The sequence below is a fragment of the Panthera pardus genome, unplaced genomic scaffold, assembly GCF_024362965.1.
Source record: "Panthera pardus isolate Hobbes unplaced genomic scaffold, ASM2436296v1 HiC_scaffold_15, whole genome shotgun sequence".
NCBI classification, from domain to species: domain Eukaryota; kingdom Metazoa; phylum Chordata; class Mammalia; order Carnivora; family Felidae; genus Panthera; species Panthera pardus.
This window is the reverse complement of record NW_026526710.1, coordinates 58,121,405-58,145,991: the sequence shown is the minus strand read 5'-3', so window position 1 is coordinate 58,145,991 and position 24,587 is coordinate 58,121,405. Positions and strand designations below refer to the sequence as shown.

General features: G+C 34.7%; 1 protein-coding gene across 1 annotated transcript in view; it reads left to right on the top strand.

Moving 5' to 3' along the window:
* The window catches only part of RIT2 (Ras like without CAAX 2), a 371,092-nt gene that overhangs the window by 52,181 nt on the left and 294,324 nt on the right, over nucleotides 1-24,587 (top strand). The window contains exon 2 of the mRNA XM_053902650.1: nucleotides 20,766-20,822. Within this exon, the coding sequence (XP_053758625.1) occupies nucleotides 20,766-20,822 (57 nt within the window). The remainder of the gene's footprint in view (nucleotides 1-20,765; nucleotides 20,823-24,587) is intronic.

Below are 24,587 nucleotides of genomic sequence, written 5' to 3'. Positions count from 1 at the left end.
TGTCTTGGTTTCTTAGTGCCATTTCATCATTGTTTTCATCATCAGGCATCCATCAGGCACTACCGGAGGACGTGGCCCTGCATGAGGCCCTACACAGAGGGAATTAGGCTGCTCGCACAGTTTTTATCCATAAGGCGAATATGCCTACCTCTTTCTATTTTTTGAGTTTTTTTTTTTTACATGAACAATTGAAAAGCTATCCTAATTTATTGGGCTGCCCTTTTCTCAGACACATGATGTTATTGTAATTCAGAAGGCACAACAAATGCACCATCAGAATCAGCTGAAGAAATTTTCACAGTAACAATATATCAGCCCCTGGCGTATTCCACAGGTCTGGAGGGTACCCATGAACTGATGCATTTAACAGCAACCAAGGTGAATGCGGTGCACACAGCTAGATTCGATAACCAGAGAGTAGATGAAAATATCAGCAGATCGAAAGCCACAAATATCACCATGGGAACATCTCTACAGAATCAAGATCTTCTTTGCTTTTCAGATTTGAAAACAAACTTTTATGAGTGCACCATGGGATTAATATATCCTGAGACTAATTCACCCTAATCAAATTTTTTTTATAAAATAAAGAGTAATTTAAGAAGCAGAATGGCTAATTTACAATGAGAGTGATTCTTTTTCAAATGACCAGAAACGTATTTTCTGTTATTCCAGGAAGCTCTTCTATTATCAAGATACCAAACAAACAGAATAGGAAAGCAAACAGTTTTTAAAAATTGAAACATAGTATAAGAAATCGGAGAGGTCTGTGGAAAATTTTACCCAGATTATTCTAAGAGTCCACCTTCCTGATGATTAAAATAATCATTTGGCAGATATCATTTATATTCCCTTAGACATTGTTAGATGAGTCCTTCCATGTTCTCTTCAATTAATTTTCTTGATTCCATAGGGACCCTCTTGTTTTATTACAGATGGTTCCTGACTTATGATGTTTTGACTTATGATTTTTGACTTCCCAATAGTATGAAAATGATACCGATTCAGTAGAATCCGTACTTTGAATTTTGAATTTGGAACTTTTCCTGAGCTAATGACCCATGATATGACAGCCCAGTGATATCTGGCATAGACAGGGAGCCCCAGCTTCCAGTGAGCCAAGGGATCACAAGGGTAAACAATGCATACATTTACAACGTTCTGTACCCACACAACCATTCTGTTTTTTCACTTTCAGTATGGTACTTAATAAATTACATGAGAGAGTCAGCAATTTCATTATAAAATAGGCTTTGTGTTAGATGGCTTTGCCCAACTGCAGATTTATGTAAATGTTCTGAGCTTTAAAGCAGGCTAAGCTAAACTATGATGTTTAGTCTGTTAGGTGTATTAAGTACATTTTCAGCTTATCTTTTCAACTTAAACAGGTTTATCCAGCTGTAACACCATTGCAAGTTGAGGAAGACCTGTGTACCTCTTTTCTTTTTCTTAATTTAACATGTTACTTAACATCATCCAATTTAGCTTCTAGAAGTTACAGATTAGTCTTCTTTCTGAGATACAGTAATCTTTTTAATCTTATTTGTAACACATTTATAAATTGCCTCAAAGGGACACTTTTGGATCTCATTCTGGAACTAACCATGTCCTCAACTGGGTGATGTCACTATCCTGTCTGCTGTCAATTCTTCTATTTTTTTCCAGTATTTGCATCCTGACCCAGCTGCACACTCTAGTCTTATCATCCTTGCTATGAGACTGGCTAGAATTTGGAGGTAGGGACACAGTAAAACTAACTGTCAACAAAAGGAAGATCCCAACTTTTCCTCTCCTGGTATAGAATTGCAAATAGAGAGTACCATATACCTGATGCATGCCAGGTGATCTGCTGAGGGTACTTTTAAGTATCAGAGTATCCCAAAGGGAGTAATGATAGAAAATGATGGAGCAGAGTCCAAAATATATTTAAACTGCTGTATTATAGGCAAATATGAGTAAGGCAAGGACTCAGATTCTGAGGCAGATTATATTGATGGTTTCTACCATTAAATGGATGTCAGATTCAATGAGGAAATTTCTCCCACAAGGAGCATAAAGCAAGGCTCGATTATTTACAATGATTTAAACCTAAAATAATTTAGTACTATACAAATGTATCTGTCAATATTTGAGAACACCCTACCTTTTTTCTCCTCACCATTTTTCAAAATGGCTAGTATTAAATAATGTAATCAATAGGTATTTATGAGGCAGTAACTATATGCACAGAATCACTTTTTGATAAAAAGAGGGAGATAAAAGATTGAATTCATGTCCCCTCCCATTCTTCAGGCAAATAATGAAGACAATGACAAATATTATATATCTAGTTACTACTATGTGCAAGCTACTAAGCTTAGTCTTTCCCTATCATCCCATTTAATCCTTCGAACAATTCTATATCCATTTATACACAAGGGCACTTTTGCTTTTTAAAGAAGTAATGATAGTTTCCAATAGATGCATAATGATGAACAGAGTGATTCAGAGCATGGGCTTAGACTGCTGGGGATTCAAGTCCAGTTATGGCTCCCATTTTATGACCTTGGGTAAGTTACCCAAATTCCCTGTGTCTCAGTGTCCTTATTTATAAAATGAGGATAATTTTAGTACCATGGTTTAGAGTTTTTGCTCACAATCCTACCAGTAATAGGTGTGTGAAATCCTTAGCAGAGAACATAGAAAATATTTAATAAGACAGTCCACACAGCTCATGAGCAGCAGCACTGCCAGCACCTTGACTTCAGAGCCCACATCCACTACACTCTGGCCATGGTTAAGAGGAGGAGGAACACATACCAGAAAGCATTGGATTCAAATGCAGCTCCCCATTGAAAGACAGGTGGTGTGTGTGGGAGTGGGGGGGAATTGGCAAATTATTTGAACCTCTCTGAGACTCAGTGAATTATCCACAAATACTAATGTCTATATAAAATTACTATTGAGAGTTGAGAAAACATGCAATGTGCCTGCAATGAGCAAGCAAGGTGTAACAGTTATCTCTTGTTTGCCCCTAGCCACTTCCTGACCCTCTCCCTCATAGGCTACTTGGGAAAACAGACATGAGTAAATTAAGAAATTGAGAAAGGAGACAAAGAATAAATGCTTAAGGTATTTAGAATACCTGAAGATTGGAAGGATCAGAGCAGTTCTCAGAGAATAAGAAAAACTGAGCTAAAGGGTGCTGAGTTTAGGCAAAGAAGGAAACAAACACCTACGAGACATGGCTGGAGACAAACCACAGGTGTGGAGTTCACAGTTTTATGTTCAGATTCAATCTATCACATTAGGAAGGATTTTGAGCATCAAACCAGAGAGTTTGGAATTGATTGAATATGCAAGGAGAGTCTTGAATGGAGGATTATATGCTAAATCCCATGGATGATTCAGGAAGTTAGAGTTAGGAAATATTATCATCTGTTTTCAAATTAGATTTTACATCATATGAATCACCATGGACGTTGTAAAAGAAACAAATAAATCCAATTAATAAATCATTCCTATACATAGCTTTTCATTCTTTACACAATCCTAATTAAATGCCTTAGAGCATCCATATTTTTGTAGTGATTTAGGTTCATATCTTTTTCACATGTATTAATGGTATTATTTAACTTTTTAATTATGTACATAATAAAAGTTAATACAATAATTAAATGTTGACATAGTAAGAAGGAAAAAGGACTTGATTGTTATTTATTAGCCATTGTTGAAGAGAAGAACAATGACAGCAAAAGGAGGAAAAGCTTAGAACGAATTCACACTGCGAGTGTCACTGTTCAGGGGGCTATTGTCTGGCAATATTTGGTTTGTAAAACTTTGGTAGAGCTCTGAGTACCCTGTCTGTCTCTAGGTCATATAGGATACAAGCAGTCCTGTGATAATCCAAAATGCCACATACAAAGATAGGGGAAGAGTGGGAAGGAAACAAAGGAAACTCAAAGGAAGCTCTAATTTGAAAAAGTATCAATCTCCTCTGGGAAAAGGTAATAGAGGAGTATCCTAAAATACATTAAAGACTTGAAAATCGAGCATTTCTTTTGTGTTCCTGATTTCCTATTTTGTGGGTTAATTATTAGACAACAAGTGTTACATACCTTTGAGTTAATGAGCTACTTCAAAGCAAGAGCAGTACATATGACAAATACTTAAATGATATTTATTTGTTCAATTATTCATATTTAGACCAATGACTATAGCTAGCATATAGTTAGTTAACTATATACGGTTAACTATAACTAGCATATAGTTAACACTAAAATTTTTTTCTTATTTGAGTTTTTTTTGTAAACTGAGTTATAATATTATTTAAAAAGACATTTGAGGGATCATCTTCTTATTTCTAGACTCATGTCCAATTTTTAGATAATGTCTTCCACTATAAATTAACAGGAACTTTAAACTGAACCTGTCCTATATGAAAATTTATCCTCTTTTTTGACCTTTTACCACTCCTGTGACCTCTCAGCAAGAGGTACCACCCCATACACCCCCAAAACTAACTCTCTTTCACATCTCATACATTTAATCAGTCTCTAATTCCAGCAAATTATCTTCCTGTAATATTTATCAATCCCATTCCTCCCTTCCCACTTCTGCTGCAGGAGCCTTGTGTTGAGCCTTCATTTTTTTTACCTAACTTTCCCACAGCAGTTTCCTAACAGGTATCCCTGCACCCAGAAAGGCCACTTCATATCTATCACTTCATTTTTGCTATGGGTTTTGTTTTCAATATGCAATTCTGAATATGTCACTTCCCTCTAAAAAATCATTTCGTGATTACCCATAATGTTTAGCATGGCATAATAGGCCCTTGGTAATATGACCTTGGCTTCTCTCTCTATCCTCCATCTGGCCCTTCCACACCCTGGGCTCCATCTATATTGAGTTACTAGAAATTCCTAAATGTAGCATGTTGCCTGAGCCTTTGGGAGACCGAAGCGTGCCTGGAAGTCTCCACTAGTCCTACTCTATGCACATTATTAATACATATTCACTATTCAAGATTCAGAATTGCCTCTCTCCCAGTCAGAAAAATAATAACTCACCTCTGAGATTAGATTACATTTCATTCTTCTTTGCCTAAATAAGAACATGTGATTAACTATCATAACATTTAGTGTCCTGCACTCTACTGTGCATTCCTTGAAAACAAGGTTTACCTATTTCAATTCTGTGTCCCAACATTTAACAGAATACCTAAGTGTAGTGCAATTGCTTGTTAAATAAAAGTACAGAAGAATAAAAGATGAATACTATATCTAGTATGGCCCTTGTGGATTAGCACTAAGGAAATTGAACTAGAGTTGTTTTTGTGATTTGTCTGTATTAACTTAATGAGCCAGCATTAGCCATTGTGAGAAGCAGCTCTCTTGACACCATTGCTCAATGATCTTTCTATCAAACCCTGGACAAATTCCAGGTAATTCTTACTGTGTCATTGTTTATAAAGGGAAGTACAGCCTGTCTTTGAGATTTTGCATGCCAGTATTCACCATCATCATGTACGTCGATGCTGGTTTGTCAGTTATTTCTTCATAATTCATTTAACTTTTATTCCAGAGCTGTACTAGTAATGTTGCAATTTATATACTAAGAGAGCAAATAACAGAAAACAACTCTAACCATTTTTTTTCATTTTAGTGTAATGTGGTTGAAACAATTTTAGAAACCAGTACATTGATTATATTCTCTTCTTTACTAACTCATTAATTCAACAAAAAATAAATGAACAACTGGCATTCCCAGGATACTACAAGGACTATCAAACAAAGTGTACTCATAAAAGCAAAACACCAGTTGATTGAAATGTTATATTTCAAACAGATGGGATAGCATCATATGAACATATGTGAGTTGTGGTTTACAAAAACATCGTATTCTAGCTAATTTGACCCTGACACCGCAATGCAATATTGGAAAAGAGAAATCATATAAATCATTCAAAGTCAAAGAGTTTTGGAAATCTTGATAAGGGGCGCCTGGGTGGCTCAGTCAGTTAGGCACCCTACTCTTGATTTCTGCTCAGGTTATGATGTCAGAGTCATGAGATCAAGCCCACATTGGGCTCCACACCAAGTGTGGAGCCTGCTTAAGATTCTCTTTCTCCCTCTCCTTCTGCCTCTTTCTCACTTGTGCTCTCTCTCAAAAAAAAAAAAATCTTGATAATAATGGTCACTAAGGGCTTAGAATCACCCAGTCATGAGTTTAAGTGCTTTATATGTATTGTTTCAGTTACTTTTTATAACAACATTTATACATATTATTATTATTATTATTATTAATCCCACTTTTCAGATGAGACAACTAAGAAACAAAAGAAAATATTTCCTAAGTCCCCCAAAGACACAAACATGTAATTATCAAAGTCAAGAAAATGGCCCCAAATCCAGAAAATGTGTTAATCCTCTTAATCATTTCACCAAACTGACAATTGAGTGTAATCTTACAACCTAAAAACATCCATCTCTTTGGATTATTGGTTTCAAAAATTTTGATGGATTAATTTATATCAGTGGCAAGTCAGTCACCAGTCTTTACTGAATACCTACTACATTTAGTGTCATGTTTGATAATGGATATTATCCGTATGGTTACAAAAGAGAAATACAATCCTTGTGTCTGATCTCAGTTAGCTTTGAATCTAACTTTACATATAGTGGAAGATGACACTGATTAATATAATACAATGATAGTTAAAATAACTGTGTTACAACTCTGAAAATCTCCCAATTTAATGGTTCAAGCCCCAGCACAACACATGATGGGAAAGTCAGATCCTGTGGTGAGTACACAGGTGACTTAAATTTCCCTGGGTCAACCTCCACCAGTTGCTTCACTGGTGTCTTATGCTTCCAGGTTTGCTCTCAAGTTCCTAAGGCTGCCATGATCTGTAACCAGCCATCTTCCACCCCAGGGTGGGTCTAACCGGTAGAGCACCCCGACGTCTTGTGTGTAACATCATTTTAGTAAAGAAAAGGAACAACAGAATGTTAATTTCAAAACAAAGTGAAAACAAACTCCGAATTTAACATCTGTCTTTAAGTTGCCTCAAATATTCTAGCCATACCCCACTGCAGAGTCTCTCCCATGCGTGTCCCTTCTCTCTGGGAGAAATCGTTCCAGAATAAGAGTTTAAAAACAAATCTTGATATGTAATAAGCTCCTGGCTTCAGACTTTATCATAGCAATTTCTTCCTTTTTTCTTCCCATTTCACTTAGTCTTCATTTCCCACTTCATAAATAAAATATTTATTTTAAATGTTTATTTTCCCTTTATGTTGTTTCTAAGAATATTAAAGATGTGTCTATGGAAAAATTCAAACATTACATTGAAGTATAAACTAGAAATTTAGTTGTGGTGTTTTGTTTTGTTTTATTTTGTTTTGTTTTCAGAAATGTCACCAAAATTTAAATTTTACCTATCCCGAGGGATGAGTAGAGGAAGATCTGTTAGAAATACATGAAAATTTTATTTATTAAACAAAGCATTTATTTTTATTTTTTAAAGTTTATTTATTTATTTAGAGAGAAAGAAAGAGAGAAAATCCCAAGCAGGCTGCATGCTGTCAGCACAGAACCCAAGGTGGGTCTCAAGCCCACGAACTGTGAGATTGTGACCTGAGCCGGAAATAAAGAGTTGGAAGCTTAACCAACAGCCACCTGGGTTCCTCCAACTAAAGCATTTATTTTTAATTCCATAATTTGATATTATGTGCATTTGTGATACTGGTAAAGTCTACTTCTGGGAAGTACTGGGCAGCAACTTCTGGAAAGAAAGAAAGAGAGGAACAGGGAGAAACAGTTGTGTGTAAAAAGAGACACATAGTGAGGGGAAAAGGGAAAAATGAAAATGAAAAAGGAACATATGTCAGCACAATGGTCATGAATATATGACATAGAGATGTAGAGGAGGAAAGGTAGAAAACAAAAGGAAATGAGGAAGAAGAAAAACACAGAGATCTGAAGTTATAGTTAGGTATCTTGACCAAGTGGGCTTCCCTATTGTTTTATCTTTAATTTTAGGCTTTCAAAATGTTATTACTTGATGTGTGAATAATCATAGATCTTTTCACCTACCTTTGTTTAATCAGGGCTGAGGTTTTGCTCTAGATCAGTGGTACTAAAGCATTTTGGTCTTAAAATCATTTCAGTCACTTGACAATATTGAGGACCCAAAAAAACTTTTGATTATATGGGTTATTTCTATTGCTGTGTACCATATTATAAATTAAAAGTAACAAATATATAAAATTGAATAAATGCATTAAAAAGTTATAATAAGTATTAATTTAAAAATATATTGCAACAAAATATAAAAATATATTTCAACAAATAACATTTTTTAAATCTATATTTTTCAAAACAACAAAAATGTTTGAGAATAATGACATTATTTTACATATTTTAAGATCTCCAAGATATCTAGCTTAAAAGACAGTTGGAATCACCTATCTGCCTCATAGAACTTCATTAACCCTTGTGAAAAGATCTCTCAGATCCCTCGGAGTTATTTGACTGCACATTGGGAACCATTGCCCTAGACAGAATAAGCAAGATTAGATTCTATAAATGTTGATGGATCAAGCACCTGAGTTGTCCACCAGTACTGTGCTTTCAGTCTCCAGGTGGCCAAGGCCCTGACCCATCAGGTGTTTGAAAGCCAGCTGAAGAAGCCCAGTTGTAGGCAGACCTCATGTCAGAGTCATGTTGGGGTAGAAGCATGTTTGTCATGGAGGCTGGATGAGTGCTAAATCCAGCTCGTGGATTTATACATGTCACCGTAACAAATCCAGTATAAAGAACCAAACAGCAATATGTTGAGATTTAATAATGAGATTGTGACAATCTGCCCTAAATAGTGCATCTCCTTTAAATTTTATCTTGAGTCATAATTATTGAGACCTAATCCTAACCTCCATGTCATGTTTCATTTGAAACAGGTATCATACCAGGTTGAACTCATTCTATGCTTCTGTAACTGTAAAATTGATTATTCTAACTAAAATGTAAGACTTTTGCATTCATATTTCTGGCTTTTCCCATTATTCCATTCTGCCAGGATTACCCTAAATCTTGCTTCTCATACCCAGTCTATTAGCCTTTGCTTTTAGATTTGTCATTTCATATATGCTATAAAAAGAAGCATATAGTTTAGATAATGTATAAACCAAAAAATGCCCTTAAAAGTATATGGCATTATATGTAAAAAAGTATAATGTTATAAAGTTTATTATTATTAGCATTATTAATGTAAGCATAGATGATCTGGGTAAGGCCACAGAAAAATTGTGCCTTTTATTCAAGGTGTCACCCTTCTTCCCTTTCCAGAGCTTTTCTCCCTGGCTGAAGCATCTACTCTATCAGGAAGGACTATAAAAACTGATAGAAGCTAATGATGTTTTAAGAAGAGAGTCAGGTAATCCAGGTTTATTTAAGACATTAAACGGGAAATTTCAGTTAAGAAGAAGGGAGATATAATGGGGCAGGAGAAAATAATTCATTCACTCCAGTGTCCTTCTGGTAAGGTCGGCAGCTGGCTAGTGCAGGGGAGGAAAAATCTCTTCTTCTACCCTTCTCAAGCTAGAACCCTGTAAGCTGGACTTGACAAGAGATTCACAAGAGAAAGCATACAAATTTACTTAAGTTTTACAAGACACTGGAGTCTTCATAAGGAAAGGAAGACCTGAAGAAGTGGCCAAGCCTAATTATTTTTATAGGTTTAAGGAAAAGTGAAAAGCCATAAAAATGTGATACGACAAAAGGGTATACCCTTTTGGTATATGGGTAAATGGGGAGCACTTACCAAGTCCTGTTTGTTCTGATTCTCTCAGTGTCCCTCCTTCTTCAGAGATAAGGATGCTCTTTTCCTCCAGGTATAGGAGGGCAGCCCTCACATGAGGGTCTTATGACCTGCTTCAAGGGAGACTGAGAATCATTCCTACACCTACTGCTGCTCAAATTCCTTCACTTTAAAATATTCAATATGCCAACATACCATATTCGGGGGTAGCATGTCCTAAACTTCATTACTAGTCTATGACCTAGTCTATAAAGAGTATCACAAAATTCCTAGAAGTAAGATGGAGATTCACCTACTAAAGAAAAATTCTTAGCAAATATGAAACTATTACAGTAACGTAAGTCACAGGTATTTTATGCTTTGGGAATCTTATTCCAAAAGCTATGAAAGAAAAACCTTCAGCCCCAAGATATATGATGTCTATCAGTTACTAACATGATGAAATGCCAGCAAATGCTTTGACTGCAAGAGCAGGGTGTCAAGACAGAGTAAAATCTTATTGTAGCAAATAATGAATATATAAATTCTGATATAGACTAGATATTAATGTCTATTGTAATTCCATGACAAATCAAATATGTCCTAAAATCTGAGCACTTTAAGACTCTTTCTGGTTACTGTCATCCATTCACATGAATCAGACTTCAATAATTGTCTCCATTATATTCTAAGAATAGAGTTAAGTAAGGAGAAAGATATTTACCTATGTTAGTACATGTGTGTAAAGCATTAATAGTATTTCATTTACCTAAAGAGATGAGGTTTATCCTAAATGATAAAATACTTGGAAAATGATTGGTGAAAATATCTATTTTTCTTCTTTGTTTCATTGAGTACAGAATAAACTGTCAGCAAAGAGCAAAAAGGAATGACTGGAAATATTGAGTTTTAATATCCATCACTTCTTTTTGTGTGGCATCAATCATCCTTGAAAATCAGTCAGTGAAGATAAATAGAATTTTTAATGTCCTGAAAAGCACCATTTCTCTCAGTTGGCAGAGAGTTTATGGGGGAGAGGAAGAGAAAGAGAAGTGAAGGGAAGCTCTCCATGGAAGGGAAAACCCTCTGGGAAGTGGAGAACTACAAGGGCTGCCTCTCCCATCCATCTCTCTGATGAGGTACCATTCCCCCAACCAAATGGTGCCATTTTCGAATCTACCCCTTACCCTTCAGATCTCAAGCCCTTCCCTCTCAACAATCCTTATCCTTTATCCACGGATGTATGGGAACAGGGAAATATACCAGACCTGCAATAAATGTTTTATAACTAAGTGAAAAATTATTAAGTTACAGGGCGCCTGGGTGGCTCAGTCAGTTAAGCCTCTGACTCTTGGTTTTGATTCAGGTCATGACCTCACAGTTTGTGGGTTCAGTCTCTGCACTGAACTGACAATGCGGAGGTTGCTCAGGATTCTCTCTCTCTTCCTCTTTCTCTGCCCCTCCCCTGCTCGAACTCTCACTCTCTCTTTCTCATAATAAATAAATAAATAAATAAACCATTTTAAACTCTTCATTATTAAAAGCTGCAAAGAAGTAAGGAGGAATCTTTGAATGTCTTTGATAAAAACCCTCTTATACTGCTATTGTTAATACTTCCCTATCACCTTGACTTTAAAAAGATCCCATTATTCCTGTTTGGGAGCATTACAGGTTGAGAGCCACCTTATCTCTCTCAAGGTAATCAGGAGGGTGGCCTACCCACCTTGGGAAATACCCCCATGCTATGTCTTTTCACGAGGCTGTTTCTGACCCCTATACTCAATGCATTTTAGAAAATGTTTGTAACTGTGAACGCTGGTGGAAAAATGAGAACTATCAACCATTTTTACCTGAGTTTTAGTATAAGTTACGAGATAATCTTAGACTTATTCACTTATTTATTCATTCAAAAATATAAATATTTCTCACACATCCTTGCTTTTATTCAGCAAATGAGCCACTCATGAGAAAGCACAGGTTTTCAGTTAAGAGAGGGGAATTAATAAGGAGCAATTAGCATAATGGAAAGTGACTGACTTTGGAGTGAGTACTATGGCCCAACCAACTTGATTCTGTGATAGATCTGTGACCCTGGTCAAGTTAATGCATAGATTTTAAAACATTTTTGTTAAATTATTCCTTAAAGGGATTTTGAAAGATTAGGTACCCAACTTGTACACTTTTATGTATTTAACTAATTTACTTATATTTTTTAAAGAGAGATAGAGAGGACAAGCAAGGAAGAAGGACAGAAGGAGAAAGAGGGAATCTTAAGTCCCAATGTGGGGCTTGATCCCACAACTCTGGGATCATGACCTAAGCTGAAATTAGGAGTTGGATGCTCAACCAACTGAGCCACCCAGGTGCCTCCCAACTTGTACATTTTTAGATTGATATTTAAAAATTTCATCATAAATTTAAATTGTTTTAAAGGATACAATTCTCAGCTTATTTTAAATAATGATGTTTTAAATAATGATATATTTCTTATAAATATATCAATTGAGTCATAAAAGACATATTTTCCTTTTAAAAACTAAATGAACAAGTTCTCGAATAGTGAAAAATGTGACCTTGTTCCTCTTCTTCTTGGAAATTGTATATCCATTAATTTTTTCCCACAGAAGTCCATCTTAATGTAATATATATTTATATTTTAATAATGATCCTATAATAATTTTACTTTTCTCCATAGTAGTATTTGTCACCATCTAACATACCATTGATATATATGCAAGTGTGTGGCATTTTTATTTTTGTCTCCCTTTCCAATTCCCCCCTTTCTAGAATCTAAGACCCTAAAGGGCAGGGGTCCATTTTCTTCAGTGCTGTGCCCAAAGCACCCAAAGTAGGGTATGACACATTATATAAAGCAGTGTCTTGAACCTAATAGTTTTAATAGAATGAATGAATGAATATCAAGAAGGGAGCATAGGGAGTTCTAGTGAGGAGGAATGGATTTTGATTTAAATTCACTGGTGTGAGAACACCTTTCAAAGGAGGTCACATGTGAATCATAATCTGATACAGGCAAGCAAAGCATTTATCTAGGTATAGAGCATTCAAGCAAAGTAAATAGCACCAACAAAGGCTTGCCTGGAAAGGACCACAGCTGGAATGGTTTGAAAAACTCCCAAGAAGTCAGTATGGCTGGAACAGAATGACTAAATAAAAGAAAGAACTAGAATAGAGACAACAGAACGAGATCCTAAATGGAGGAAGAACAGATGATGGTGGGGAAGGCAGGATGAACAAAGAGGGATTGCAAAATGCTTGATCCGGATGCATTTTTTAGTTGTCTTTTCTCTTCCCCTCATTTTGCTAAGAAAAATGACATAGAGAGATTAAGTAATTTTATTAAGACACCACAAAAAAACAAAAGAGAAGTGGAAGTACATCTTAGTGACCAGATTCCCATCATCTTTCCTACTTCACTGACAGGGCTTAACGTCCCAAAGGGAAAGCAATGACTTGTCAACTTCTATCTCTGTGTAATTAGATTGTATCATTCTCCAAAGTGTTTCAGCTCAGTACTTTCCATAAATATTAAACTCCTTTGGGGGTGGGGGAGCTGAGGAGAGTAATAATAAAGTAGTGTAATTTTATGCAGTATTTTAATCTATTAAAAAAATTGTAGAAAATTTTTCCTTTCTTTCTATAAATTTTCTTTTTCATAACTGATAGTCTCTGCCTCAGGGCAAATACCATTGACATTCCAAGCAAGGTGATATATAATATTGTCAGATTTTTTGTGTAGGTAAATTTGATGGCTTAATACTGAATTATGCAAAACAAGAAATCGTTGATTTAAATTTAACTTTAAAGTGAAATAATAAATTATTGTAATATCTGAATAACAAAATGGAAATTTAAATAAAGAACATATGCATGCAAAAGAGGAGTCCAATCAAAATGGGTTTGTTTTTCTTAAAAAAAAAGATTGTATTTAATCTCTCACCACTACTTTGTATGAACATCGAAGATGCAATTGCCTATTATTTATCATATGTATTAAATGAATGTTTTATAAAGTTCAGGCAAGCGCTACATTTACATAACGTATGTTAATGGATGGCCACTAGTAATGGAAAAGGTTCTTTGATACAAAATCCATCAGGTACTTCCTGATCTGTAACTTAGTATTAAGTAAATGTCCATTTCAATGGAGGGGGAGGGGAAGTATCTTGTTTGCTAATAAAGGTCATCCACTAACTGTAATAATTTTAGATATGAAAAAGAGTATGAGTCCACCAAATATTCTTTATTTCTATCCCTAATTACTTTTTTAAAGATTACAGTGGATGACTCAACTTTTTGATCTTTAAATGTCTTCTCTACCTGTATGTACTCTGTTCTTTCTTTGTATTCCTAAGCCAGTGATAGTCAGACTGACTTAAGGAGAAGTGTTTATGTGTATGAGCATGACAAACCTCCCACCACTATTTCCTGTCCAGATTTTTCATGATGGTCACAGAGTTCACCTGAAAAAAACAAAAAAACAACAAACAACAAAGTAACACTTTACCCATCATTTCAGATATACTCCCAGCTAGAGAATTATTTTTTTTAAATCTACATTATCAAATTATGTAGACTTCCACTATGTAGATTACTTCAACTTACAAAAATTTAAACAAGTATGTTTTTTGTAATAATTCCTTGAAGTGTTCAGCAAAAATTAAAAGATGCTTTATTTAGAAAAGTATTGAACTATCCCTCATGGATATTAGTAAGAAAAACAGTAACATAAGACCTTAGTTTTTCAGGGAATGATTATTCTTTTGGGGAGGGGAAAGTGACATTTTATTTTTCTTCATTTGACATTTTCACATTTCTTTCTGACAGTCTTTTCCCCTGTATGCCAGAGACTCCTAAGTGTTCACCAAAATCCATTTCCTTTCTTTCCTGACCTACACCTCAGGCTCATAGCCCCATAAATATAGCCAACTGATCTTTGACAAAGGAGTAAAGACAATATAATGGAGGAAAGATAGTGTCTTTAACAAATGGTGTGGGGGAAAAAACTGGACAATCCCATGGCGGGGGGGAGAAAAGATTCTTGACATAGACCTTATAACAGGTCAAAAAAATTAACTCAGAATGAGTCATAGGTCTAAATGTAAAATGCAAACCTGGAAGATAACTTCTAGATAAACTTCTAGAGGATAACATAAGAGAAAATGTAGAGGACCTTGGGTATGGTGATGTCTTTACAACATCTTTACATAATCAATGAAAAAAATAATAAGCTGGACTTTATTAAAATTAAAAACTTCTGCTCTGCCAAAGACAATATCAAGAGAATTAGAAGATAAGTCACAGACTAGGAGAAACTATTTCCAAAAGACACTGCTGATAAAAAACTGTTGTCCAAAATATACAAAGAACTCATAAAGCTCAACGACAAGAAAACAAACAACATGATTTAAAAATGGCCAAAGACCTTGCCAGATACTTGCTGAAGAAAACACATATATGGCAAATAAACATATAAAAAGATGTGTCACATGATATGTCACCAGAGAAATATGAATGGAAATGAAACACCACTATATACCTAATAGAATGGTTGAAATCAAGAATACTGACAATACCAAATGCTGGCAAAGATGGGGAGCTAAATTTCAAATAAATTAACTTATATTCATTTTCGGTGGGAATGCAAACTGGTACAGGCACTTTGGAAGACACTTTAGCAGTTTCTTACAAAACTAAACATATCTGATATAAACATAGCCAGCAATCATACTCCTTGGTATCTACCCAAAGGAGTTGAGAACTTATAGCCACATAAAAACCTACAAACAGATATTTATAGCTTTTTTTCATAATTGCCAAAATTTAGAAGCAACCAAGATGTCCTTCAGGAGGTGAGTAAATAAGTAAACTGTGGTATATCCAGACAATGGAATAGTACTTTGTGCTGAAATGAAATGAGCTATCAAGCCATGAAAAGACATGGAGGAAAAATAAGAATAGGTAAGTGTGAATAAAATAAACTTACCTATTAAAAGAAAACAATTTTCAAATTGGCTATTAAACAATATCCAACCCTATGTAGTATACAATAGACCTGCCTAACATACAATAATTTAAAATGATAAAAGGAAAATAATTGGCAAAGAAAGACTAAGCAAATAAAAATAAAAATAAAGCAGTGATTACAATCTTGATATCAGATGAAAAAGACAAAAATTACCAAATGAGATGAGGAAAGATACTTTTTAATAATAAAAGCCATAAACCACAATGCAAATATTACAGTCACAATATTTATACACTAAATAAAACAATAGTTATGTATAATGTGTGAAATATACACCGTTATCAACACGAGACAGATCAGTAGACAAAATATAAGGTTATAAAACAGTTAAAAATAATAAAGTAAACCTTACTGATGCATATATCAAACACTACTTTCTTATCAATATACTTTATTTTACTAAACACATTAATTATATATTAAGATGCCAAAAACATCAGCAAGTTACATAGAGTTATTAGAAATAACACTCTCTGATCATAAGGCAATAAAATTAAAATTAAAAATAAAATAAGCAAAAAATCTCTTCCAGCTTTTACTGAAAAGAGCTTTCTATTTATTGACTCCTAGGTGAAAGAAAAAATACAAACATAAATCTTAAATTTCTGAAAAATAATATCAAACTATTGATAGATAGAAAACTGAGATAATGGATAATTCATATCTACAAAAAAATTACCAACAAAAATTAAAATGATAAAAATAAATGAACTAAGTTAACAAAAAAGTAAACCAGAGAAGTACAACCAGGAAAATAATAAAGAAAAAGCAGTAAAGGAAATAAAAGAAAGTCAGTGGATAATATTATTAATAATAGTAATCATTATGAAATAAAAATTAAAAGTCTTTGAAAAAATCCACAAAATAGACAAACTAGTAACTAATTTAAGCAAACAAAAAATTATGAGAAGGAAATAGCTAATGATACAATCAAAATTTAAAACATCACAAGGCACATTTCTCTGAAAAGACTGAAAACCTAGATGGGTAAGTTCTTAGGATAATACAGTTTCCTAAAACTGTCCCCAGTAGAGTTAGAAAACTTGAACAGATAAATATGCACGGAATAAATAGAGGAAAGTTAAATCATAGTTTTTATGGATGGCTTCTTTTTAAGCAAAAGACTGATTTCTGACCTATATGGGTATTTGCTAGGACAAGTGTTTTTACTTAGGACCTAATGGTCCCCACATATCTCTTAATATTGTATACATATGTTTATAGGAATGTATACTTTGGGAAGAAGACATAGACCTTCATTTTCATTAGATACTTGAAAAACAATGTATTAAGATATTATAAAGGCAATACAATAAATCTCGAAAGAAAAAGGAGGGGCTATTTTTGAGTTTCTGACAGAATGACTGTATGGCAAAAGAAAATAGAATCCCCTGATTTTGAGGATGTAAACCTGTGTATCATAAAATAAATAAAATTTAGGTCCCAGGACAATTGATAGATATTTAGCAGATTACTTATTTCAACATTGAATCTGACATGTATTTAGGAGAGATTTTTCAAAAATTGTTTGTTTTACATATTATCTCCACAAAGGGAAATGGCTCTTAGATATCCCATCAGGCATCCACTTTGTAAAACACAAAAGAAACTTTTACAAATCAATCTTTCTAAAATTATCTTTTGAAGTTCTGGAACAAAGCTCAGCTGGCTCTCTCTTCTTTGGTTCTGTCTCAGTGGTAGGTCAGAGGATTTGAGAATTGAAGGGCTTTTTCAATTATACAATAAGCAGCAGGTTTCCATTAAAGCACAAACTCCATCATCTAAATATATGCTAGGTATTCTTATAAATAAGTGTAAAAGGTAAATCTTTGACTGATTCATTTATTTCTGACACTGGCTTTGTGAATCTCAAGTCTAGTATCTAATATATCTATCAGTTCTTAAAATGCTTACGTATTCTTCCTTACAGTTGTTCCAAACTTCACCTTCAAAATTCTTTCCTAGGTGTATAGAAATTAACTTAGCCCCTAAGTATACACAGTGCTTTCTAATGCTTCTTAGGAACTTCCATGGCTATCATGTATTGGTACCTGGTCAATGAAGAGTTTAAATGTGTTGATTGAGTGGTATGACATTTGAGTGGAGATATTAACGTTGTCAAAGAAAAGCAGAGCTGGACAGTAAAGTGGTAAAGATGGATTTCATTCAGGAACTATTACAATAGGGGAAAAAGGCTTCCCTCAGTACAGAACTGGGCTCAATTCTGAATACAGGAAGGACAAGTGGGAATGTATAGCCAAGGAGTGAGTTGGGGGTCAGTGGATAGAAAATCACTAAGAGGGTAAGGAGGATTCTGGTTAAATAAACTTAATAGGATTCTTGCTGAAGGTAGGCCAAAGTAATCATGGAGGATGAGGAATTTGATCAGTTACCAAGGGTGACCAGATATCAAGTGTGGAGAATTCCCTCTAAAATGACTTAGTAGGATTCTTGCTAAAACTTAGCAAAGCAGAGATGAGCATGGAAGCCTGAAGGTCACAGCCTGGTTTAGAGGAGGGTTCAGAGGAGCCTGATGAAGGTTTAGTCAAATAGAATCTTTGTTAGTATGATATAAAAATGAGGGAGAAGGTGAAGGCCATGCTATGCCATAGGACAAAGGCATCCTCATAGGTGGAAAATCCTTTCTTCCATAAGTCTGAGAACATGGAGAAGCTGTTTGGGCAGTACTGGAAGTCAAGCCTAAAGAGGTATGATGGGCACATGAAGGACCACATATGCTAGCATGGTTTTTATCTTAGCAATTGCTGACATATGAGTAGCAGGATTATTTTTAAAAAATGACTCTGGTGTCTTTGGGGAAGGTTTAATGGAAGATAAATAAAATAGCTACGAGAGTCAATTTTAAGTCTATGGCGATAGGGATTTAAGATGTAAGATTTTGAACTAGAGTAATATCAGAAAGAAGACATACTGGACAGATATTTTGGAAATAAAATAAAAATTCATGGAGACTAGATGGAGGATATGAAAGGGAATATATCCAAAGGCATTTTTCAAGATTTTAGTCTAAATAATTATCATAAGATGGATGATGCTCTTGTCACATTGTATAGAGTTGTATATCTCTGCTTTGAGTAGAGTGGAGTGAGAATCTCCTCATTTTAGTTCTAACTTTAACAAGTCTGAACTATCTTTGAAATTTAGTTGATTGACTAGCCAAGCCAAGTGTTCACTGGGAGGCCAGGCCTCTGACCTTTGTGCTCTAGCTGGGAATAAACCAACAGGTGGTAATAGATAGAGGAGACTGCTCTTTTTAAAAGTCATGAAAATGTTTTCCAAATTCCCCCTGATATCTACTTAATAAACATGTTGCTTTCAGTTTGTTTACTTGAAATATCCTAAGTCCTAAAGCTATCTGTAAGAAATGTTCATTTGCATTTCAAAAATTTGCCCTAAACTGTCAAATTGAGTAATATTTTCATATGGAGACTTCCTTTGTCAATTCGAAGACAGGAAGTAAACACTATTAAAGTGTAAACAGAAATTCTTTTTCACTGGGTCAGGTTCTGTTTCTTTGCATTTCAAACTGAGTTTAGACTAATGTCTTATACAAGTTTGTTGAATTTAACTGTCTTTCCTGTTCCAAACATTTGCTGAAGCATGAATACATTGTTAAAGGAAACCAGAGCTGGACAGTAAAATGGTAAAAATAGATTTTATTCAGGAACTATTGCAGAAGGGGAAAAGAGAACTCATTAAAAAACTGGACTCAATTGTAAATACAAGGGAAAATGAGAATTTATAGGCAAGGAGTGGGGACAAGCATAGGTGGAAAATTATTAACAGGAGATATCAGAAATAGGGGAATTTTTGCCAAATAGACCTAAAAGGATTCTTGCTGAAGGCAGGCCAGGGGGATTCGGTATCAAGGGTGGGACATTCTCACCAACATGATTTAGCAGCTTTCTTGCTATCACTGAGCTATGCTGGTCTAGCAGGGACAGGAACCTAGGTCAGGGTTTCCTTGAGAGGAAGACTCAGGGGAGGCTAACTAAAGTTTGATCAAGGAGAGAGTCTTTGTCACACATGCAAACACACACACACACACACATGCACACACACACACACACACACATGCACACACAAACACAGACTAAGAGAGAACACAGAAGAGAAAAGGAAGATAACTATATACTAATTCTTTTTCCAAGTTTGTTGCTTTACTTCAGCATTGCATTTGTCTACTAATAATGAAAATTTACATGAAGAAGCTATAATAGAAAGATTATAAATATTTTATAAAATTATTGATTTGAAAAGAATGTGGAGAATTTGGAGGAAATACCCCAGAAAGTAATGAAAATTAATAAAAGGACCTAAATAGCATGGATTAGGCAAAATAAAAGTGACAAATAAGTTTAATTAAAAAGCTGGCTAAGGATAAAAATTCATACAATCATGTACCTTTATAAGTAATAGAGACTTCAGAGATTATGTCCTTATTTTAACAATGAGGAAGATAAGTCCCAGAGCACACACCAGACCTGCAATGAAAAGAGCTTCCCAACTAATACCAACTGTTACACCACAGCAAGCCAAAAAGGCCCTTACAGCTACTTTATATTCTCATTATGTCAATATCCTTCTTGTTTTTACCACAAGGCAATTTTTCATTAAAATACACTTACAATTTAGACATATTTATTCCAGAGAGAAGTTTCTGGCATTATTTTCCCTTTAGACACATTTTTTCTCCTCTAGAACTTTCCCTATCATTTGGTGGTTCATGTTGCATGATTAAACTAGTCACTCACTCGGTCACTCAGAGAAATAAGTCACTGACTAGATCTCATTAAAAGACTGATATTTTTGGAAGATAAAATTTTATTAAATAAAAAAAGACTGATGAACTACATTGGTGAATAATTTATTGATGAGCTGGTGAGTTTTTATTAAATTGCATTTATTTTTTTTCAGCAATGACAATGCAGTTTATTAGTCATCAGTTTCCTGATTATCATGACCCCACTATTGGTGAGTATAAGCCTCTTTTCTCCTTTACCCCAAATAGAGAGACACTATATAAGTGGCTGACAAATATTGTTGATGTCTATAGACAATAAGAAATATGTTTTACACTTTGACCCAGTACACATACACATAAATACAGAATACTTAAGGTCCCACAATACAGACTTTGAGAAACGATATTTGTCCTTACTTCTTGATATGTACTCTTGTATTTTCCATTCTATTCTGTTTTTTTTTCTTTTTAATTAATTTATTTAAATTCAGGTTAGTTAACATACAGTGTAGTATTGGTTTCTGGAGTGGAACTCAGTGATTCATCACTTACATACAATATGCACTTACATACAGCACTCATTCAAACAAATGCCCTTCTTTTTTTTTTTTTTTTAAATTTTTTTTTTCAACGTTTTTTATTTATTTTTGGGACGGAGAGAGACAGAGCATGAACGGGGGAGGGGCAGAGAGAGAGGGAGACACAGAATCGGAAACAGGCTCCAGGCTCCGAGCCATCAGCCCAGAGCCTGACGCGGGGCTCGAACTCACGGACCGCGAGATCGTGACCTGGCTGAAGTCGGACGCTTAACCGACTGCGCCACCCAGGCGCCCCAAACAAATGCCCTTCTTAATGCTCATCACTCATGTAGTCCTTCCCCCCACCTGCCTCCCTTCAAGCAACCCTCAGTTTGTTCTCTGTCTTTATCCTGATAAATGATGGCTGGAGTACATTAAGTTGATTTCAGAATCCACTAACAGATATCTACCTGCATTTGAAAAGCTCTGCTTTGGATAAGATAAGTGATGTTACTGTATGCTTATGTGGTCATTTGCCTACTTTATCAGTGTCTAGATCTTGTATTGCACAATTACTTAACCATGTTAATTGTTCATTTGGAAAATACTTTAGGTATAGATATAATTTTATTCACCATTCTCATCTTGTAGGTGGGGAAACTGAGACCCAAAGAATCAAAATATTGTTAGAGCCAAAAATCCAGCCATGTTTCATTTTTCCTGTCCATTTTTCATTTTTTTTTAATCATACTAAGTGTAAGAAGATTGTAATTGGGAACAAGTTTTCTCCCTCAATCAGAGCAGAAAAGATGTCTTTAAAACTGCTTTACTCCTGCAAAGAGCTTACTCTAAAGGATCAGTTGAAAATTCCCAGAGTCTGCCATAGTGCTAATGGCACTAATACACTAGCACTGAAAACACATCAAAGTGTTAATTCATGGGAGAGGAAAACACATAGTTCTGGACCCCTCATGGTTGCCAGGTTGCCTAGACTACACATCTCATCACTTATCCTCTTTCTTCCCTTTGTCTGATTATCACCTATCCTCACTTCCAATGGGTATGATCCTCTAATTCCTATTTTGCTCATCAGGCAATTTCAATTCAAGGTCCTACTGTGTTTAAAAAAATGTTATCCTGGGGCGCCTGGGTGGCTTGGTCGGTTAAGCGTCCGACTTCGGCTCAGGTCATGATCTCACAGTCCGTGAGTTCGAGCCCCGTGTCGGGCTCTGTGCTGACAGCTCAGAGCCTGGAGCCTGTTTCAGATTCTGTGTCTCCCTCTCTCTCTGCCCCTCCCCTGTTCATGCTCTGTCTCTCTCTGTCTCAAAAATAAATAAACGTTAAAAAAAATTTTTTTTTAAAAATGTTATCCTATATGTGATAGGATATAGGACATTTGCCTAAATACTACTACTGAAATGAATAAAATGTACTTGTTTTTAAATGTTCTACAATTCAGCAAGACTTCATCAGTTGAACTGATTAGTAAGATTTCAGTGCAGGAAATTTATACATCATTAATCAGAAAATACTTCTTCAAGGAGTTGAGTTTTGTTTCTGAAGAGACAGTAATCACTTTGTAAAGTTTTAGAAGCAATCCTCTAAATCCATTTTCCAAACATCTTGATTCTGGAATGCTGGTGACTTTGCCTAACACACTATGAATTACAGAAGAGGAGAAATCTCTAGGCAAAAGCTCTGAATCTTTTATCTTGTTGGAAAATCCAACAGTACAGTATATCATTTATTAAATCACAAATTCACTCTGTTGTTCATTACTTTTCATCATTGTTTAAGCTTTATATGCATTGGTATTTGCAAAAGCTACCTTTGCTCACCAGCCTTTCATCTAATGGCTTGATTAGGGCAATATGTGTGAATAAATTATAAATGGTCCTTCAAGGGGAAGAAATGAGAAGATGATGATGATTTCTTTAGATTTCTATGAAGTACATCCATCATTTGAAATTAAGATAACTGGACATTATGTATTAACAGACATCTAAAATCATACCTTTATCTGGCTATAAATAAAATAGCTTTAGAGGAAGAATTTTGAAAGTGGAGACACAGAGCATTTTATTACTATCAATTCAATTTTCCTATCATTTCATTTCCTGTCTTCTCTAATGAAAATATTGGTTAATAATTTTCCATTGGTATCCTGTTTCAAGAAGGTAAAGGTGCCAATAATTCACCTTTCATCTGCTCAAGCTACATAACTATAACTCAGGCTGGCTGACTTAATAACCCCTCAAGAGGAAATTTGTATTAGTGCATTTTGAAAATCATACAAATTAGAGAAGAATATGCCTATCAAGGATACTTATTTCACAATTTATGTAGGAAATGAATACCTTTTCCATTCTGTGCAGATCTGTTTGTCATCCTACTGACTGAGGTTTTTGGAGAATCTTTCTCTGAAATGTTTGAAGGATTTGCATAATTTTATTCTCTCCCTTATATTTATCTTAAAATTATTTTTCTCTCAAATCTACATCAATTCTGAAAGTTTAGGTTTCCTTTATTACTGACAAGAATGAAGGATATTATCTGGTACCAATGATCTAGCCGAAGGAGTAATTGCTTTCCTTATTAACTGAACATTTTCAATGTCAGTAACCAGTGGGTCTAGCATCTGCAAATCCACTGAAGATACTATGAAAGGGATATTGAAAGGTATCGATTCTATTCTTTCATAAGAAGACCTCTCAAAAATTAAATTAAGTTTCTTAATTTAATTTAATTTAATTAGGTGCCAAATGTGGATAAATTGAAGCTTTAATTTAATCTTTAAAATGAGTATCTCTAAGCATTAGGCATTAAGTACAGTTTGATTTTCCCATAGTAAAGTAATTATGGAATAATAAGAAGAAATATTTTGACCAAAGCCTTGATGTTCAACCCTTTGTAATAAATACACATGCTATTTTTAATTAGCAATAAGTCATTAGAGATAACCATTGCTTACAATTAAATTAGCAAAAAATTTAAATGCCTACTCTTTGCCAAGCAATCTGCTGGTCCTCTAGAAATAAAAGTTTAATATAGCACAGTTCAAGCCCTCAAGGACTTTTCAACTCAACAATAGAAATTAAGACAAATACACAGATATTTAAGCCATCTATGAAGTCAGTTATTACTATAAGAAAGAAGCAAAGTGCTGAAGGATTTTGAAAGAATGGAGAGAAAGTTCAGTGACCCCCCTTTTAAAGTTGTATTCACTGTGATTAGGATCACAGTTTCTGATGTGTTTTAAAAACCAAGACATTCCTGCTATACATTCTAGAATTCAAACCCTTTGAGGAGACTTCTCAGAGCAGTCTGGATTTCTCAAAGGCTTGAGATATTTGAGAGAATGACCTAGAACAGTTTGTTTTGCTATGTCCTTTAAATTTTATTGTAACTTGCTCAAAATTAAAAATGTTATTGCATGTAATTTTAATTTATTATCCATTAGATATCAAGTTGTTGTTT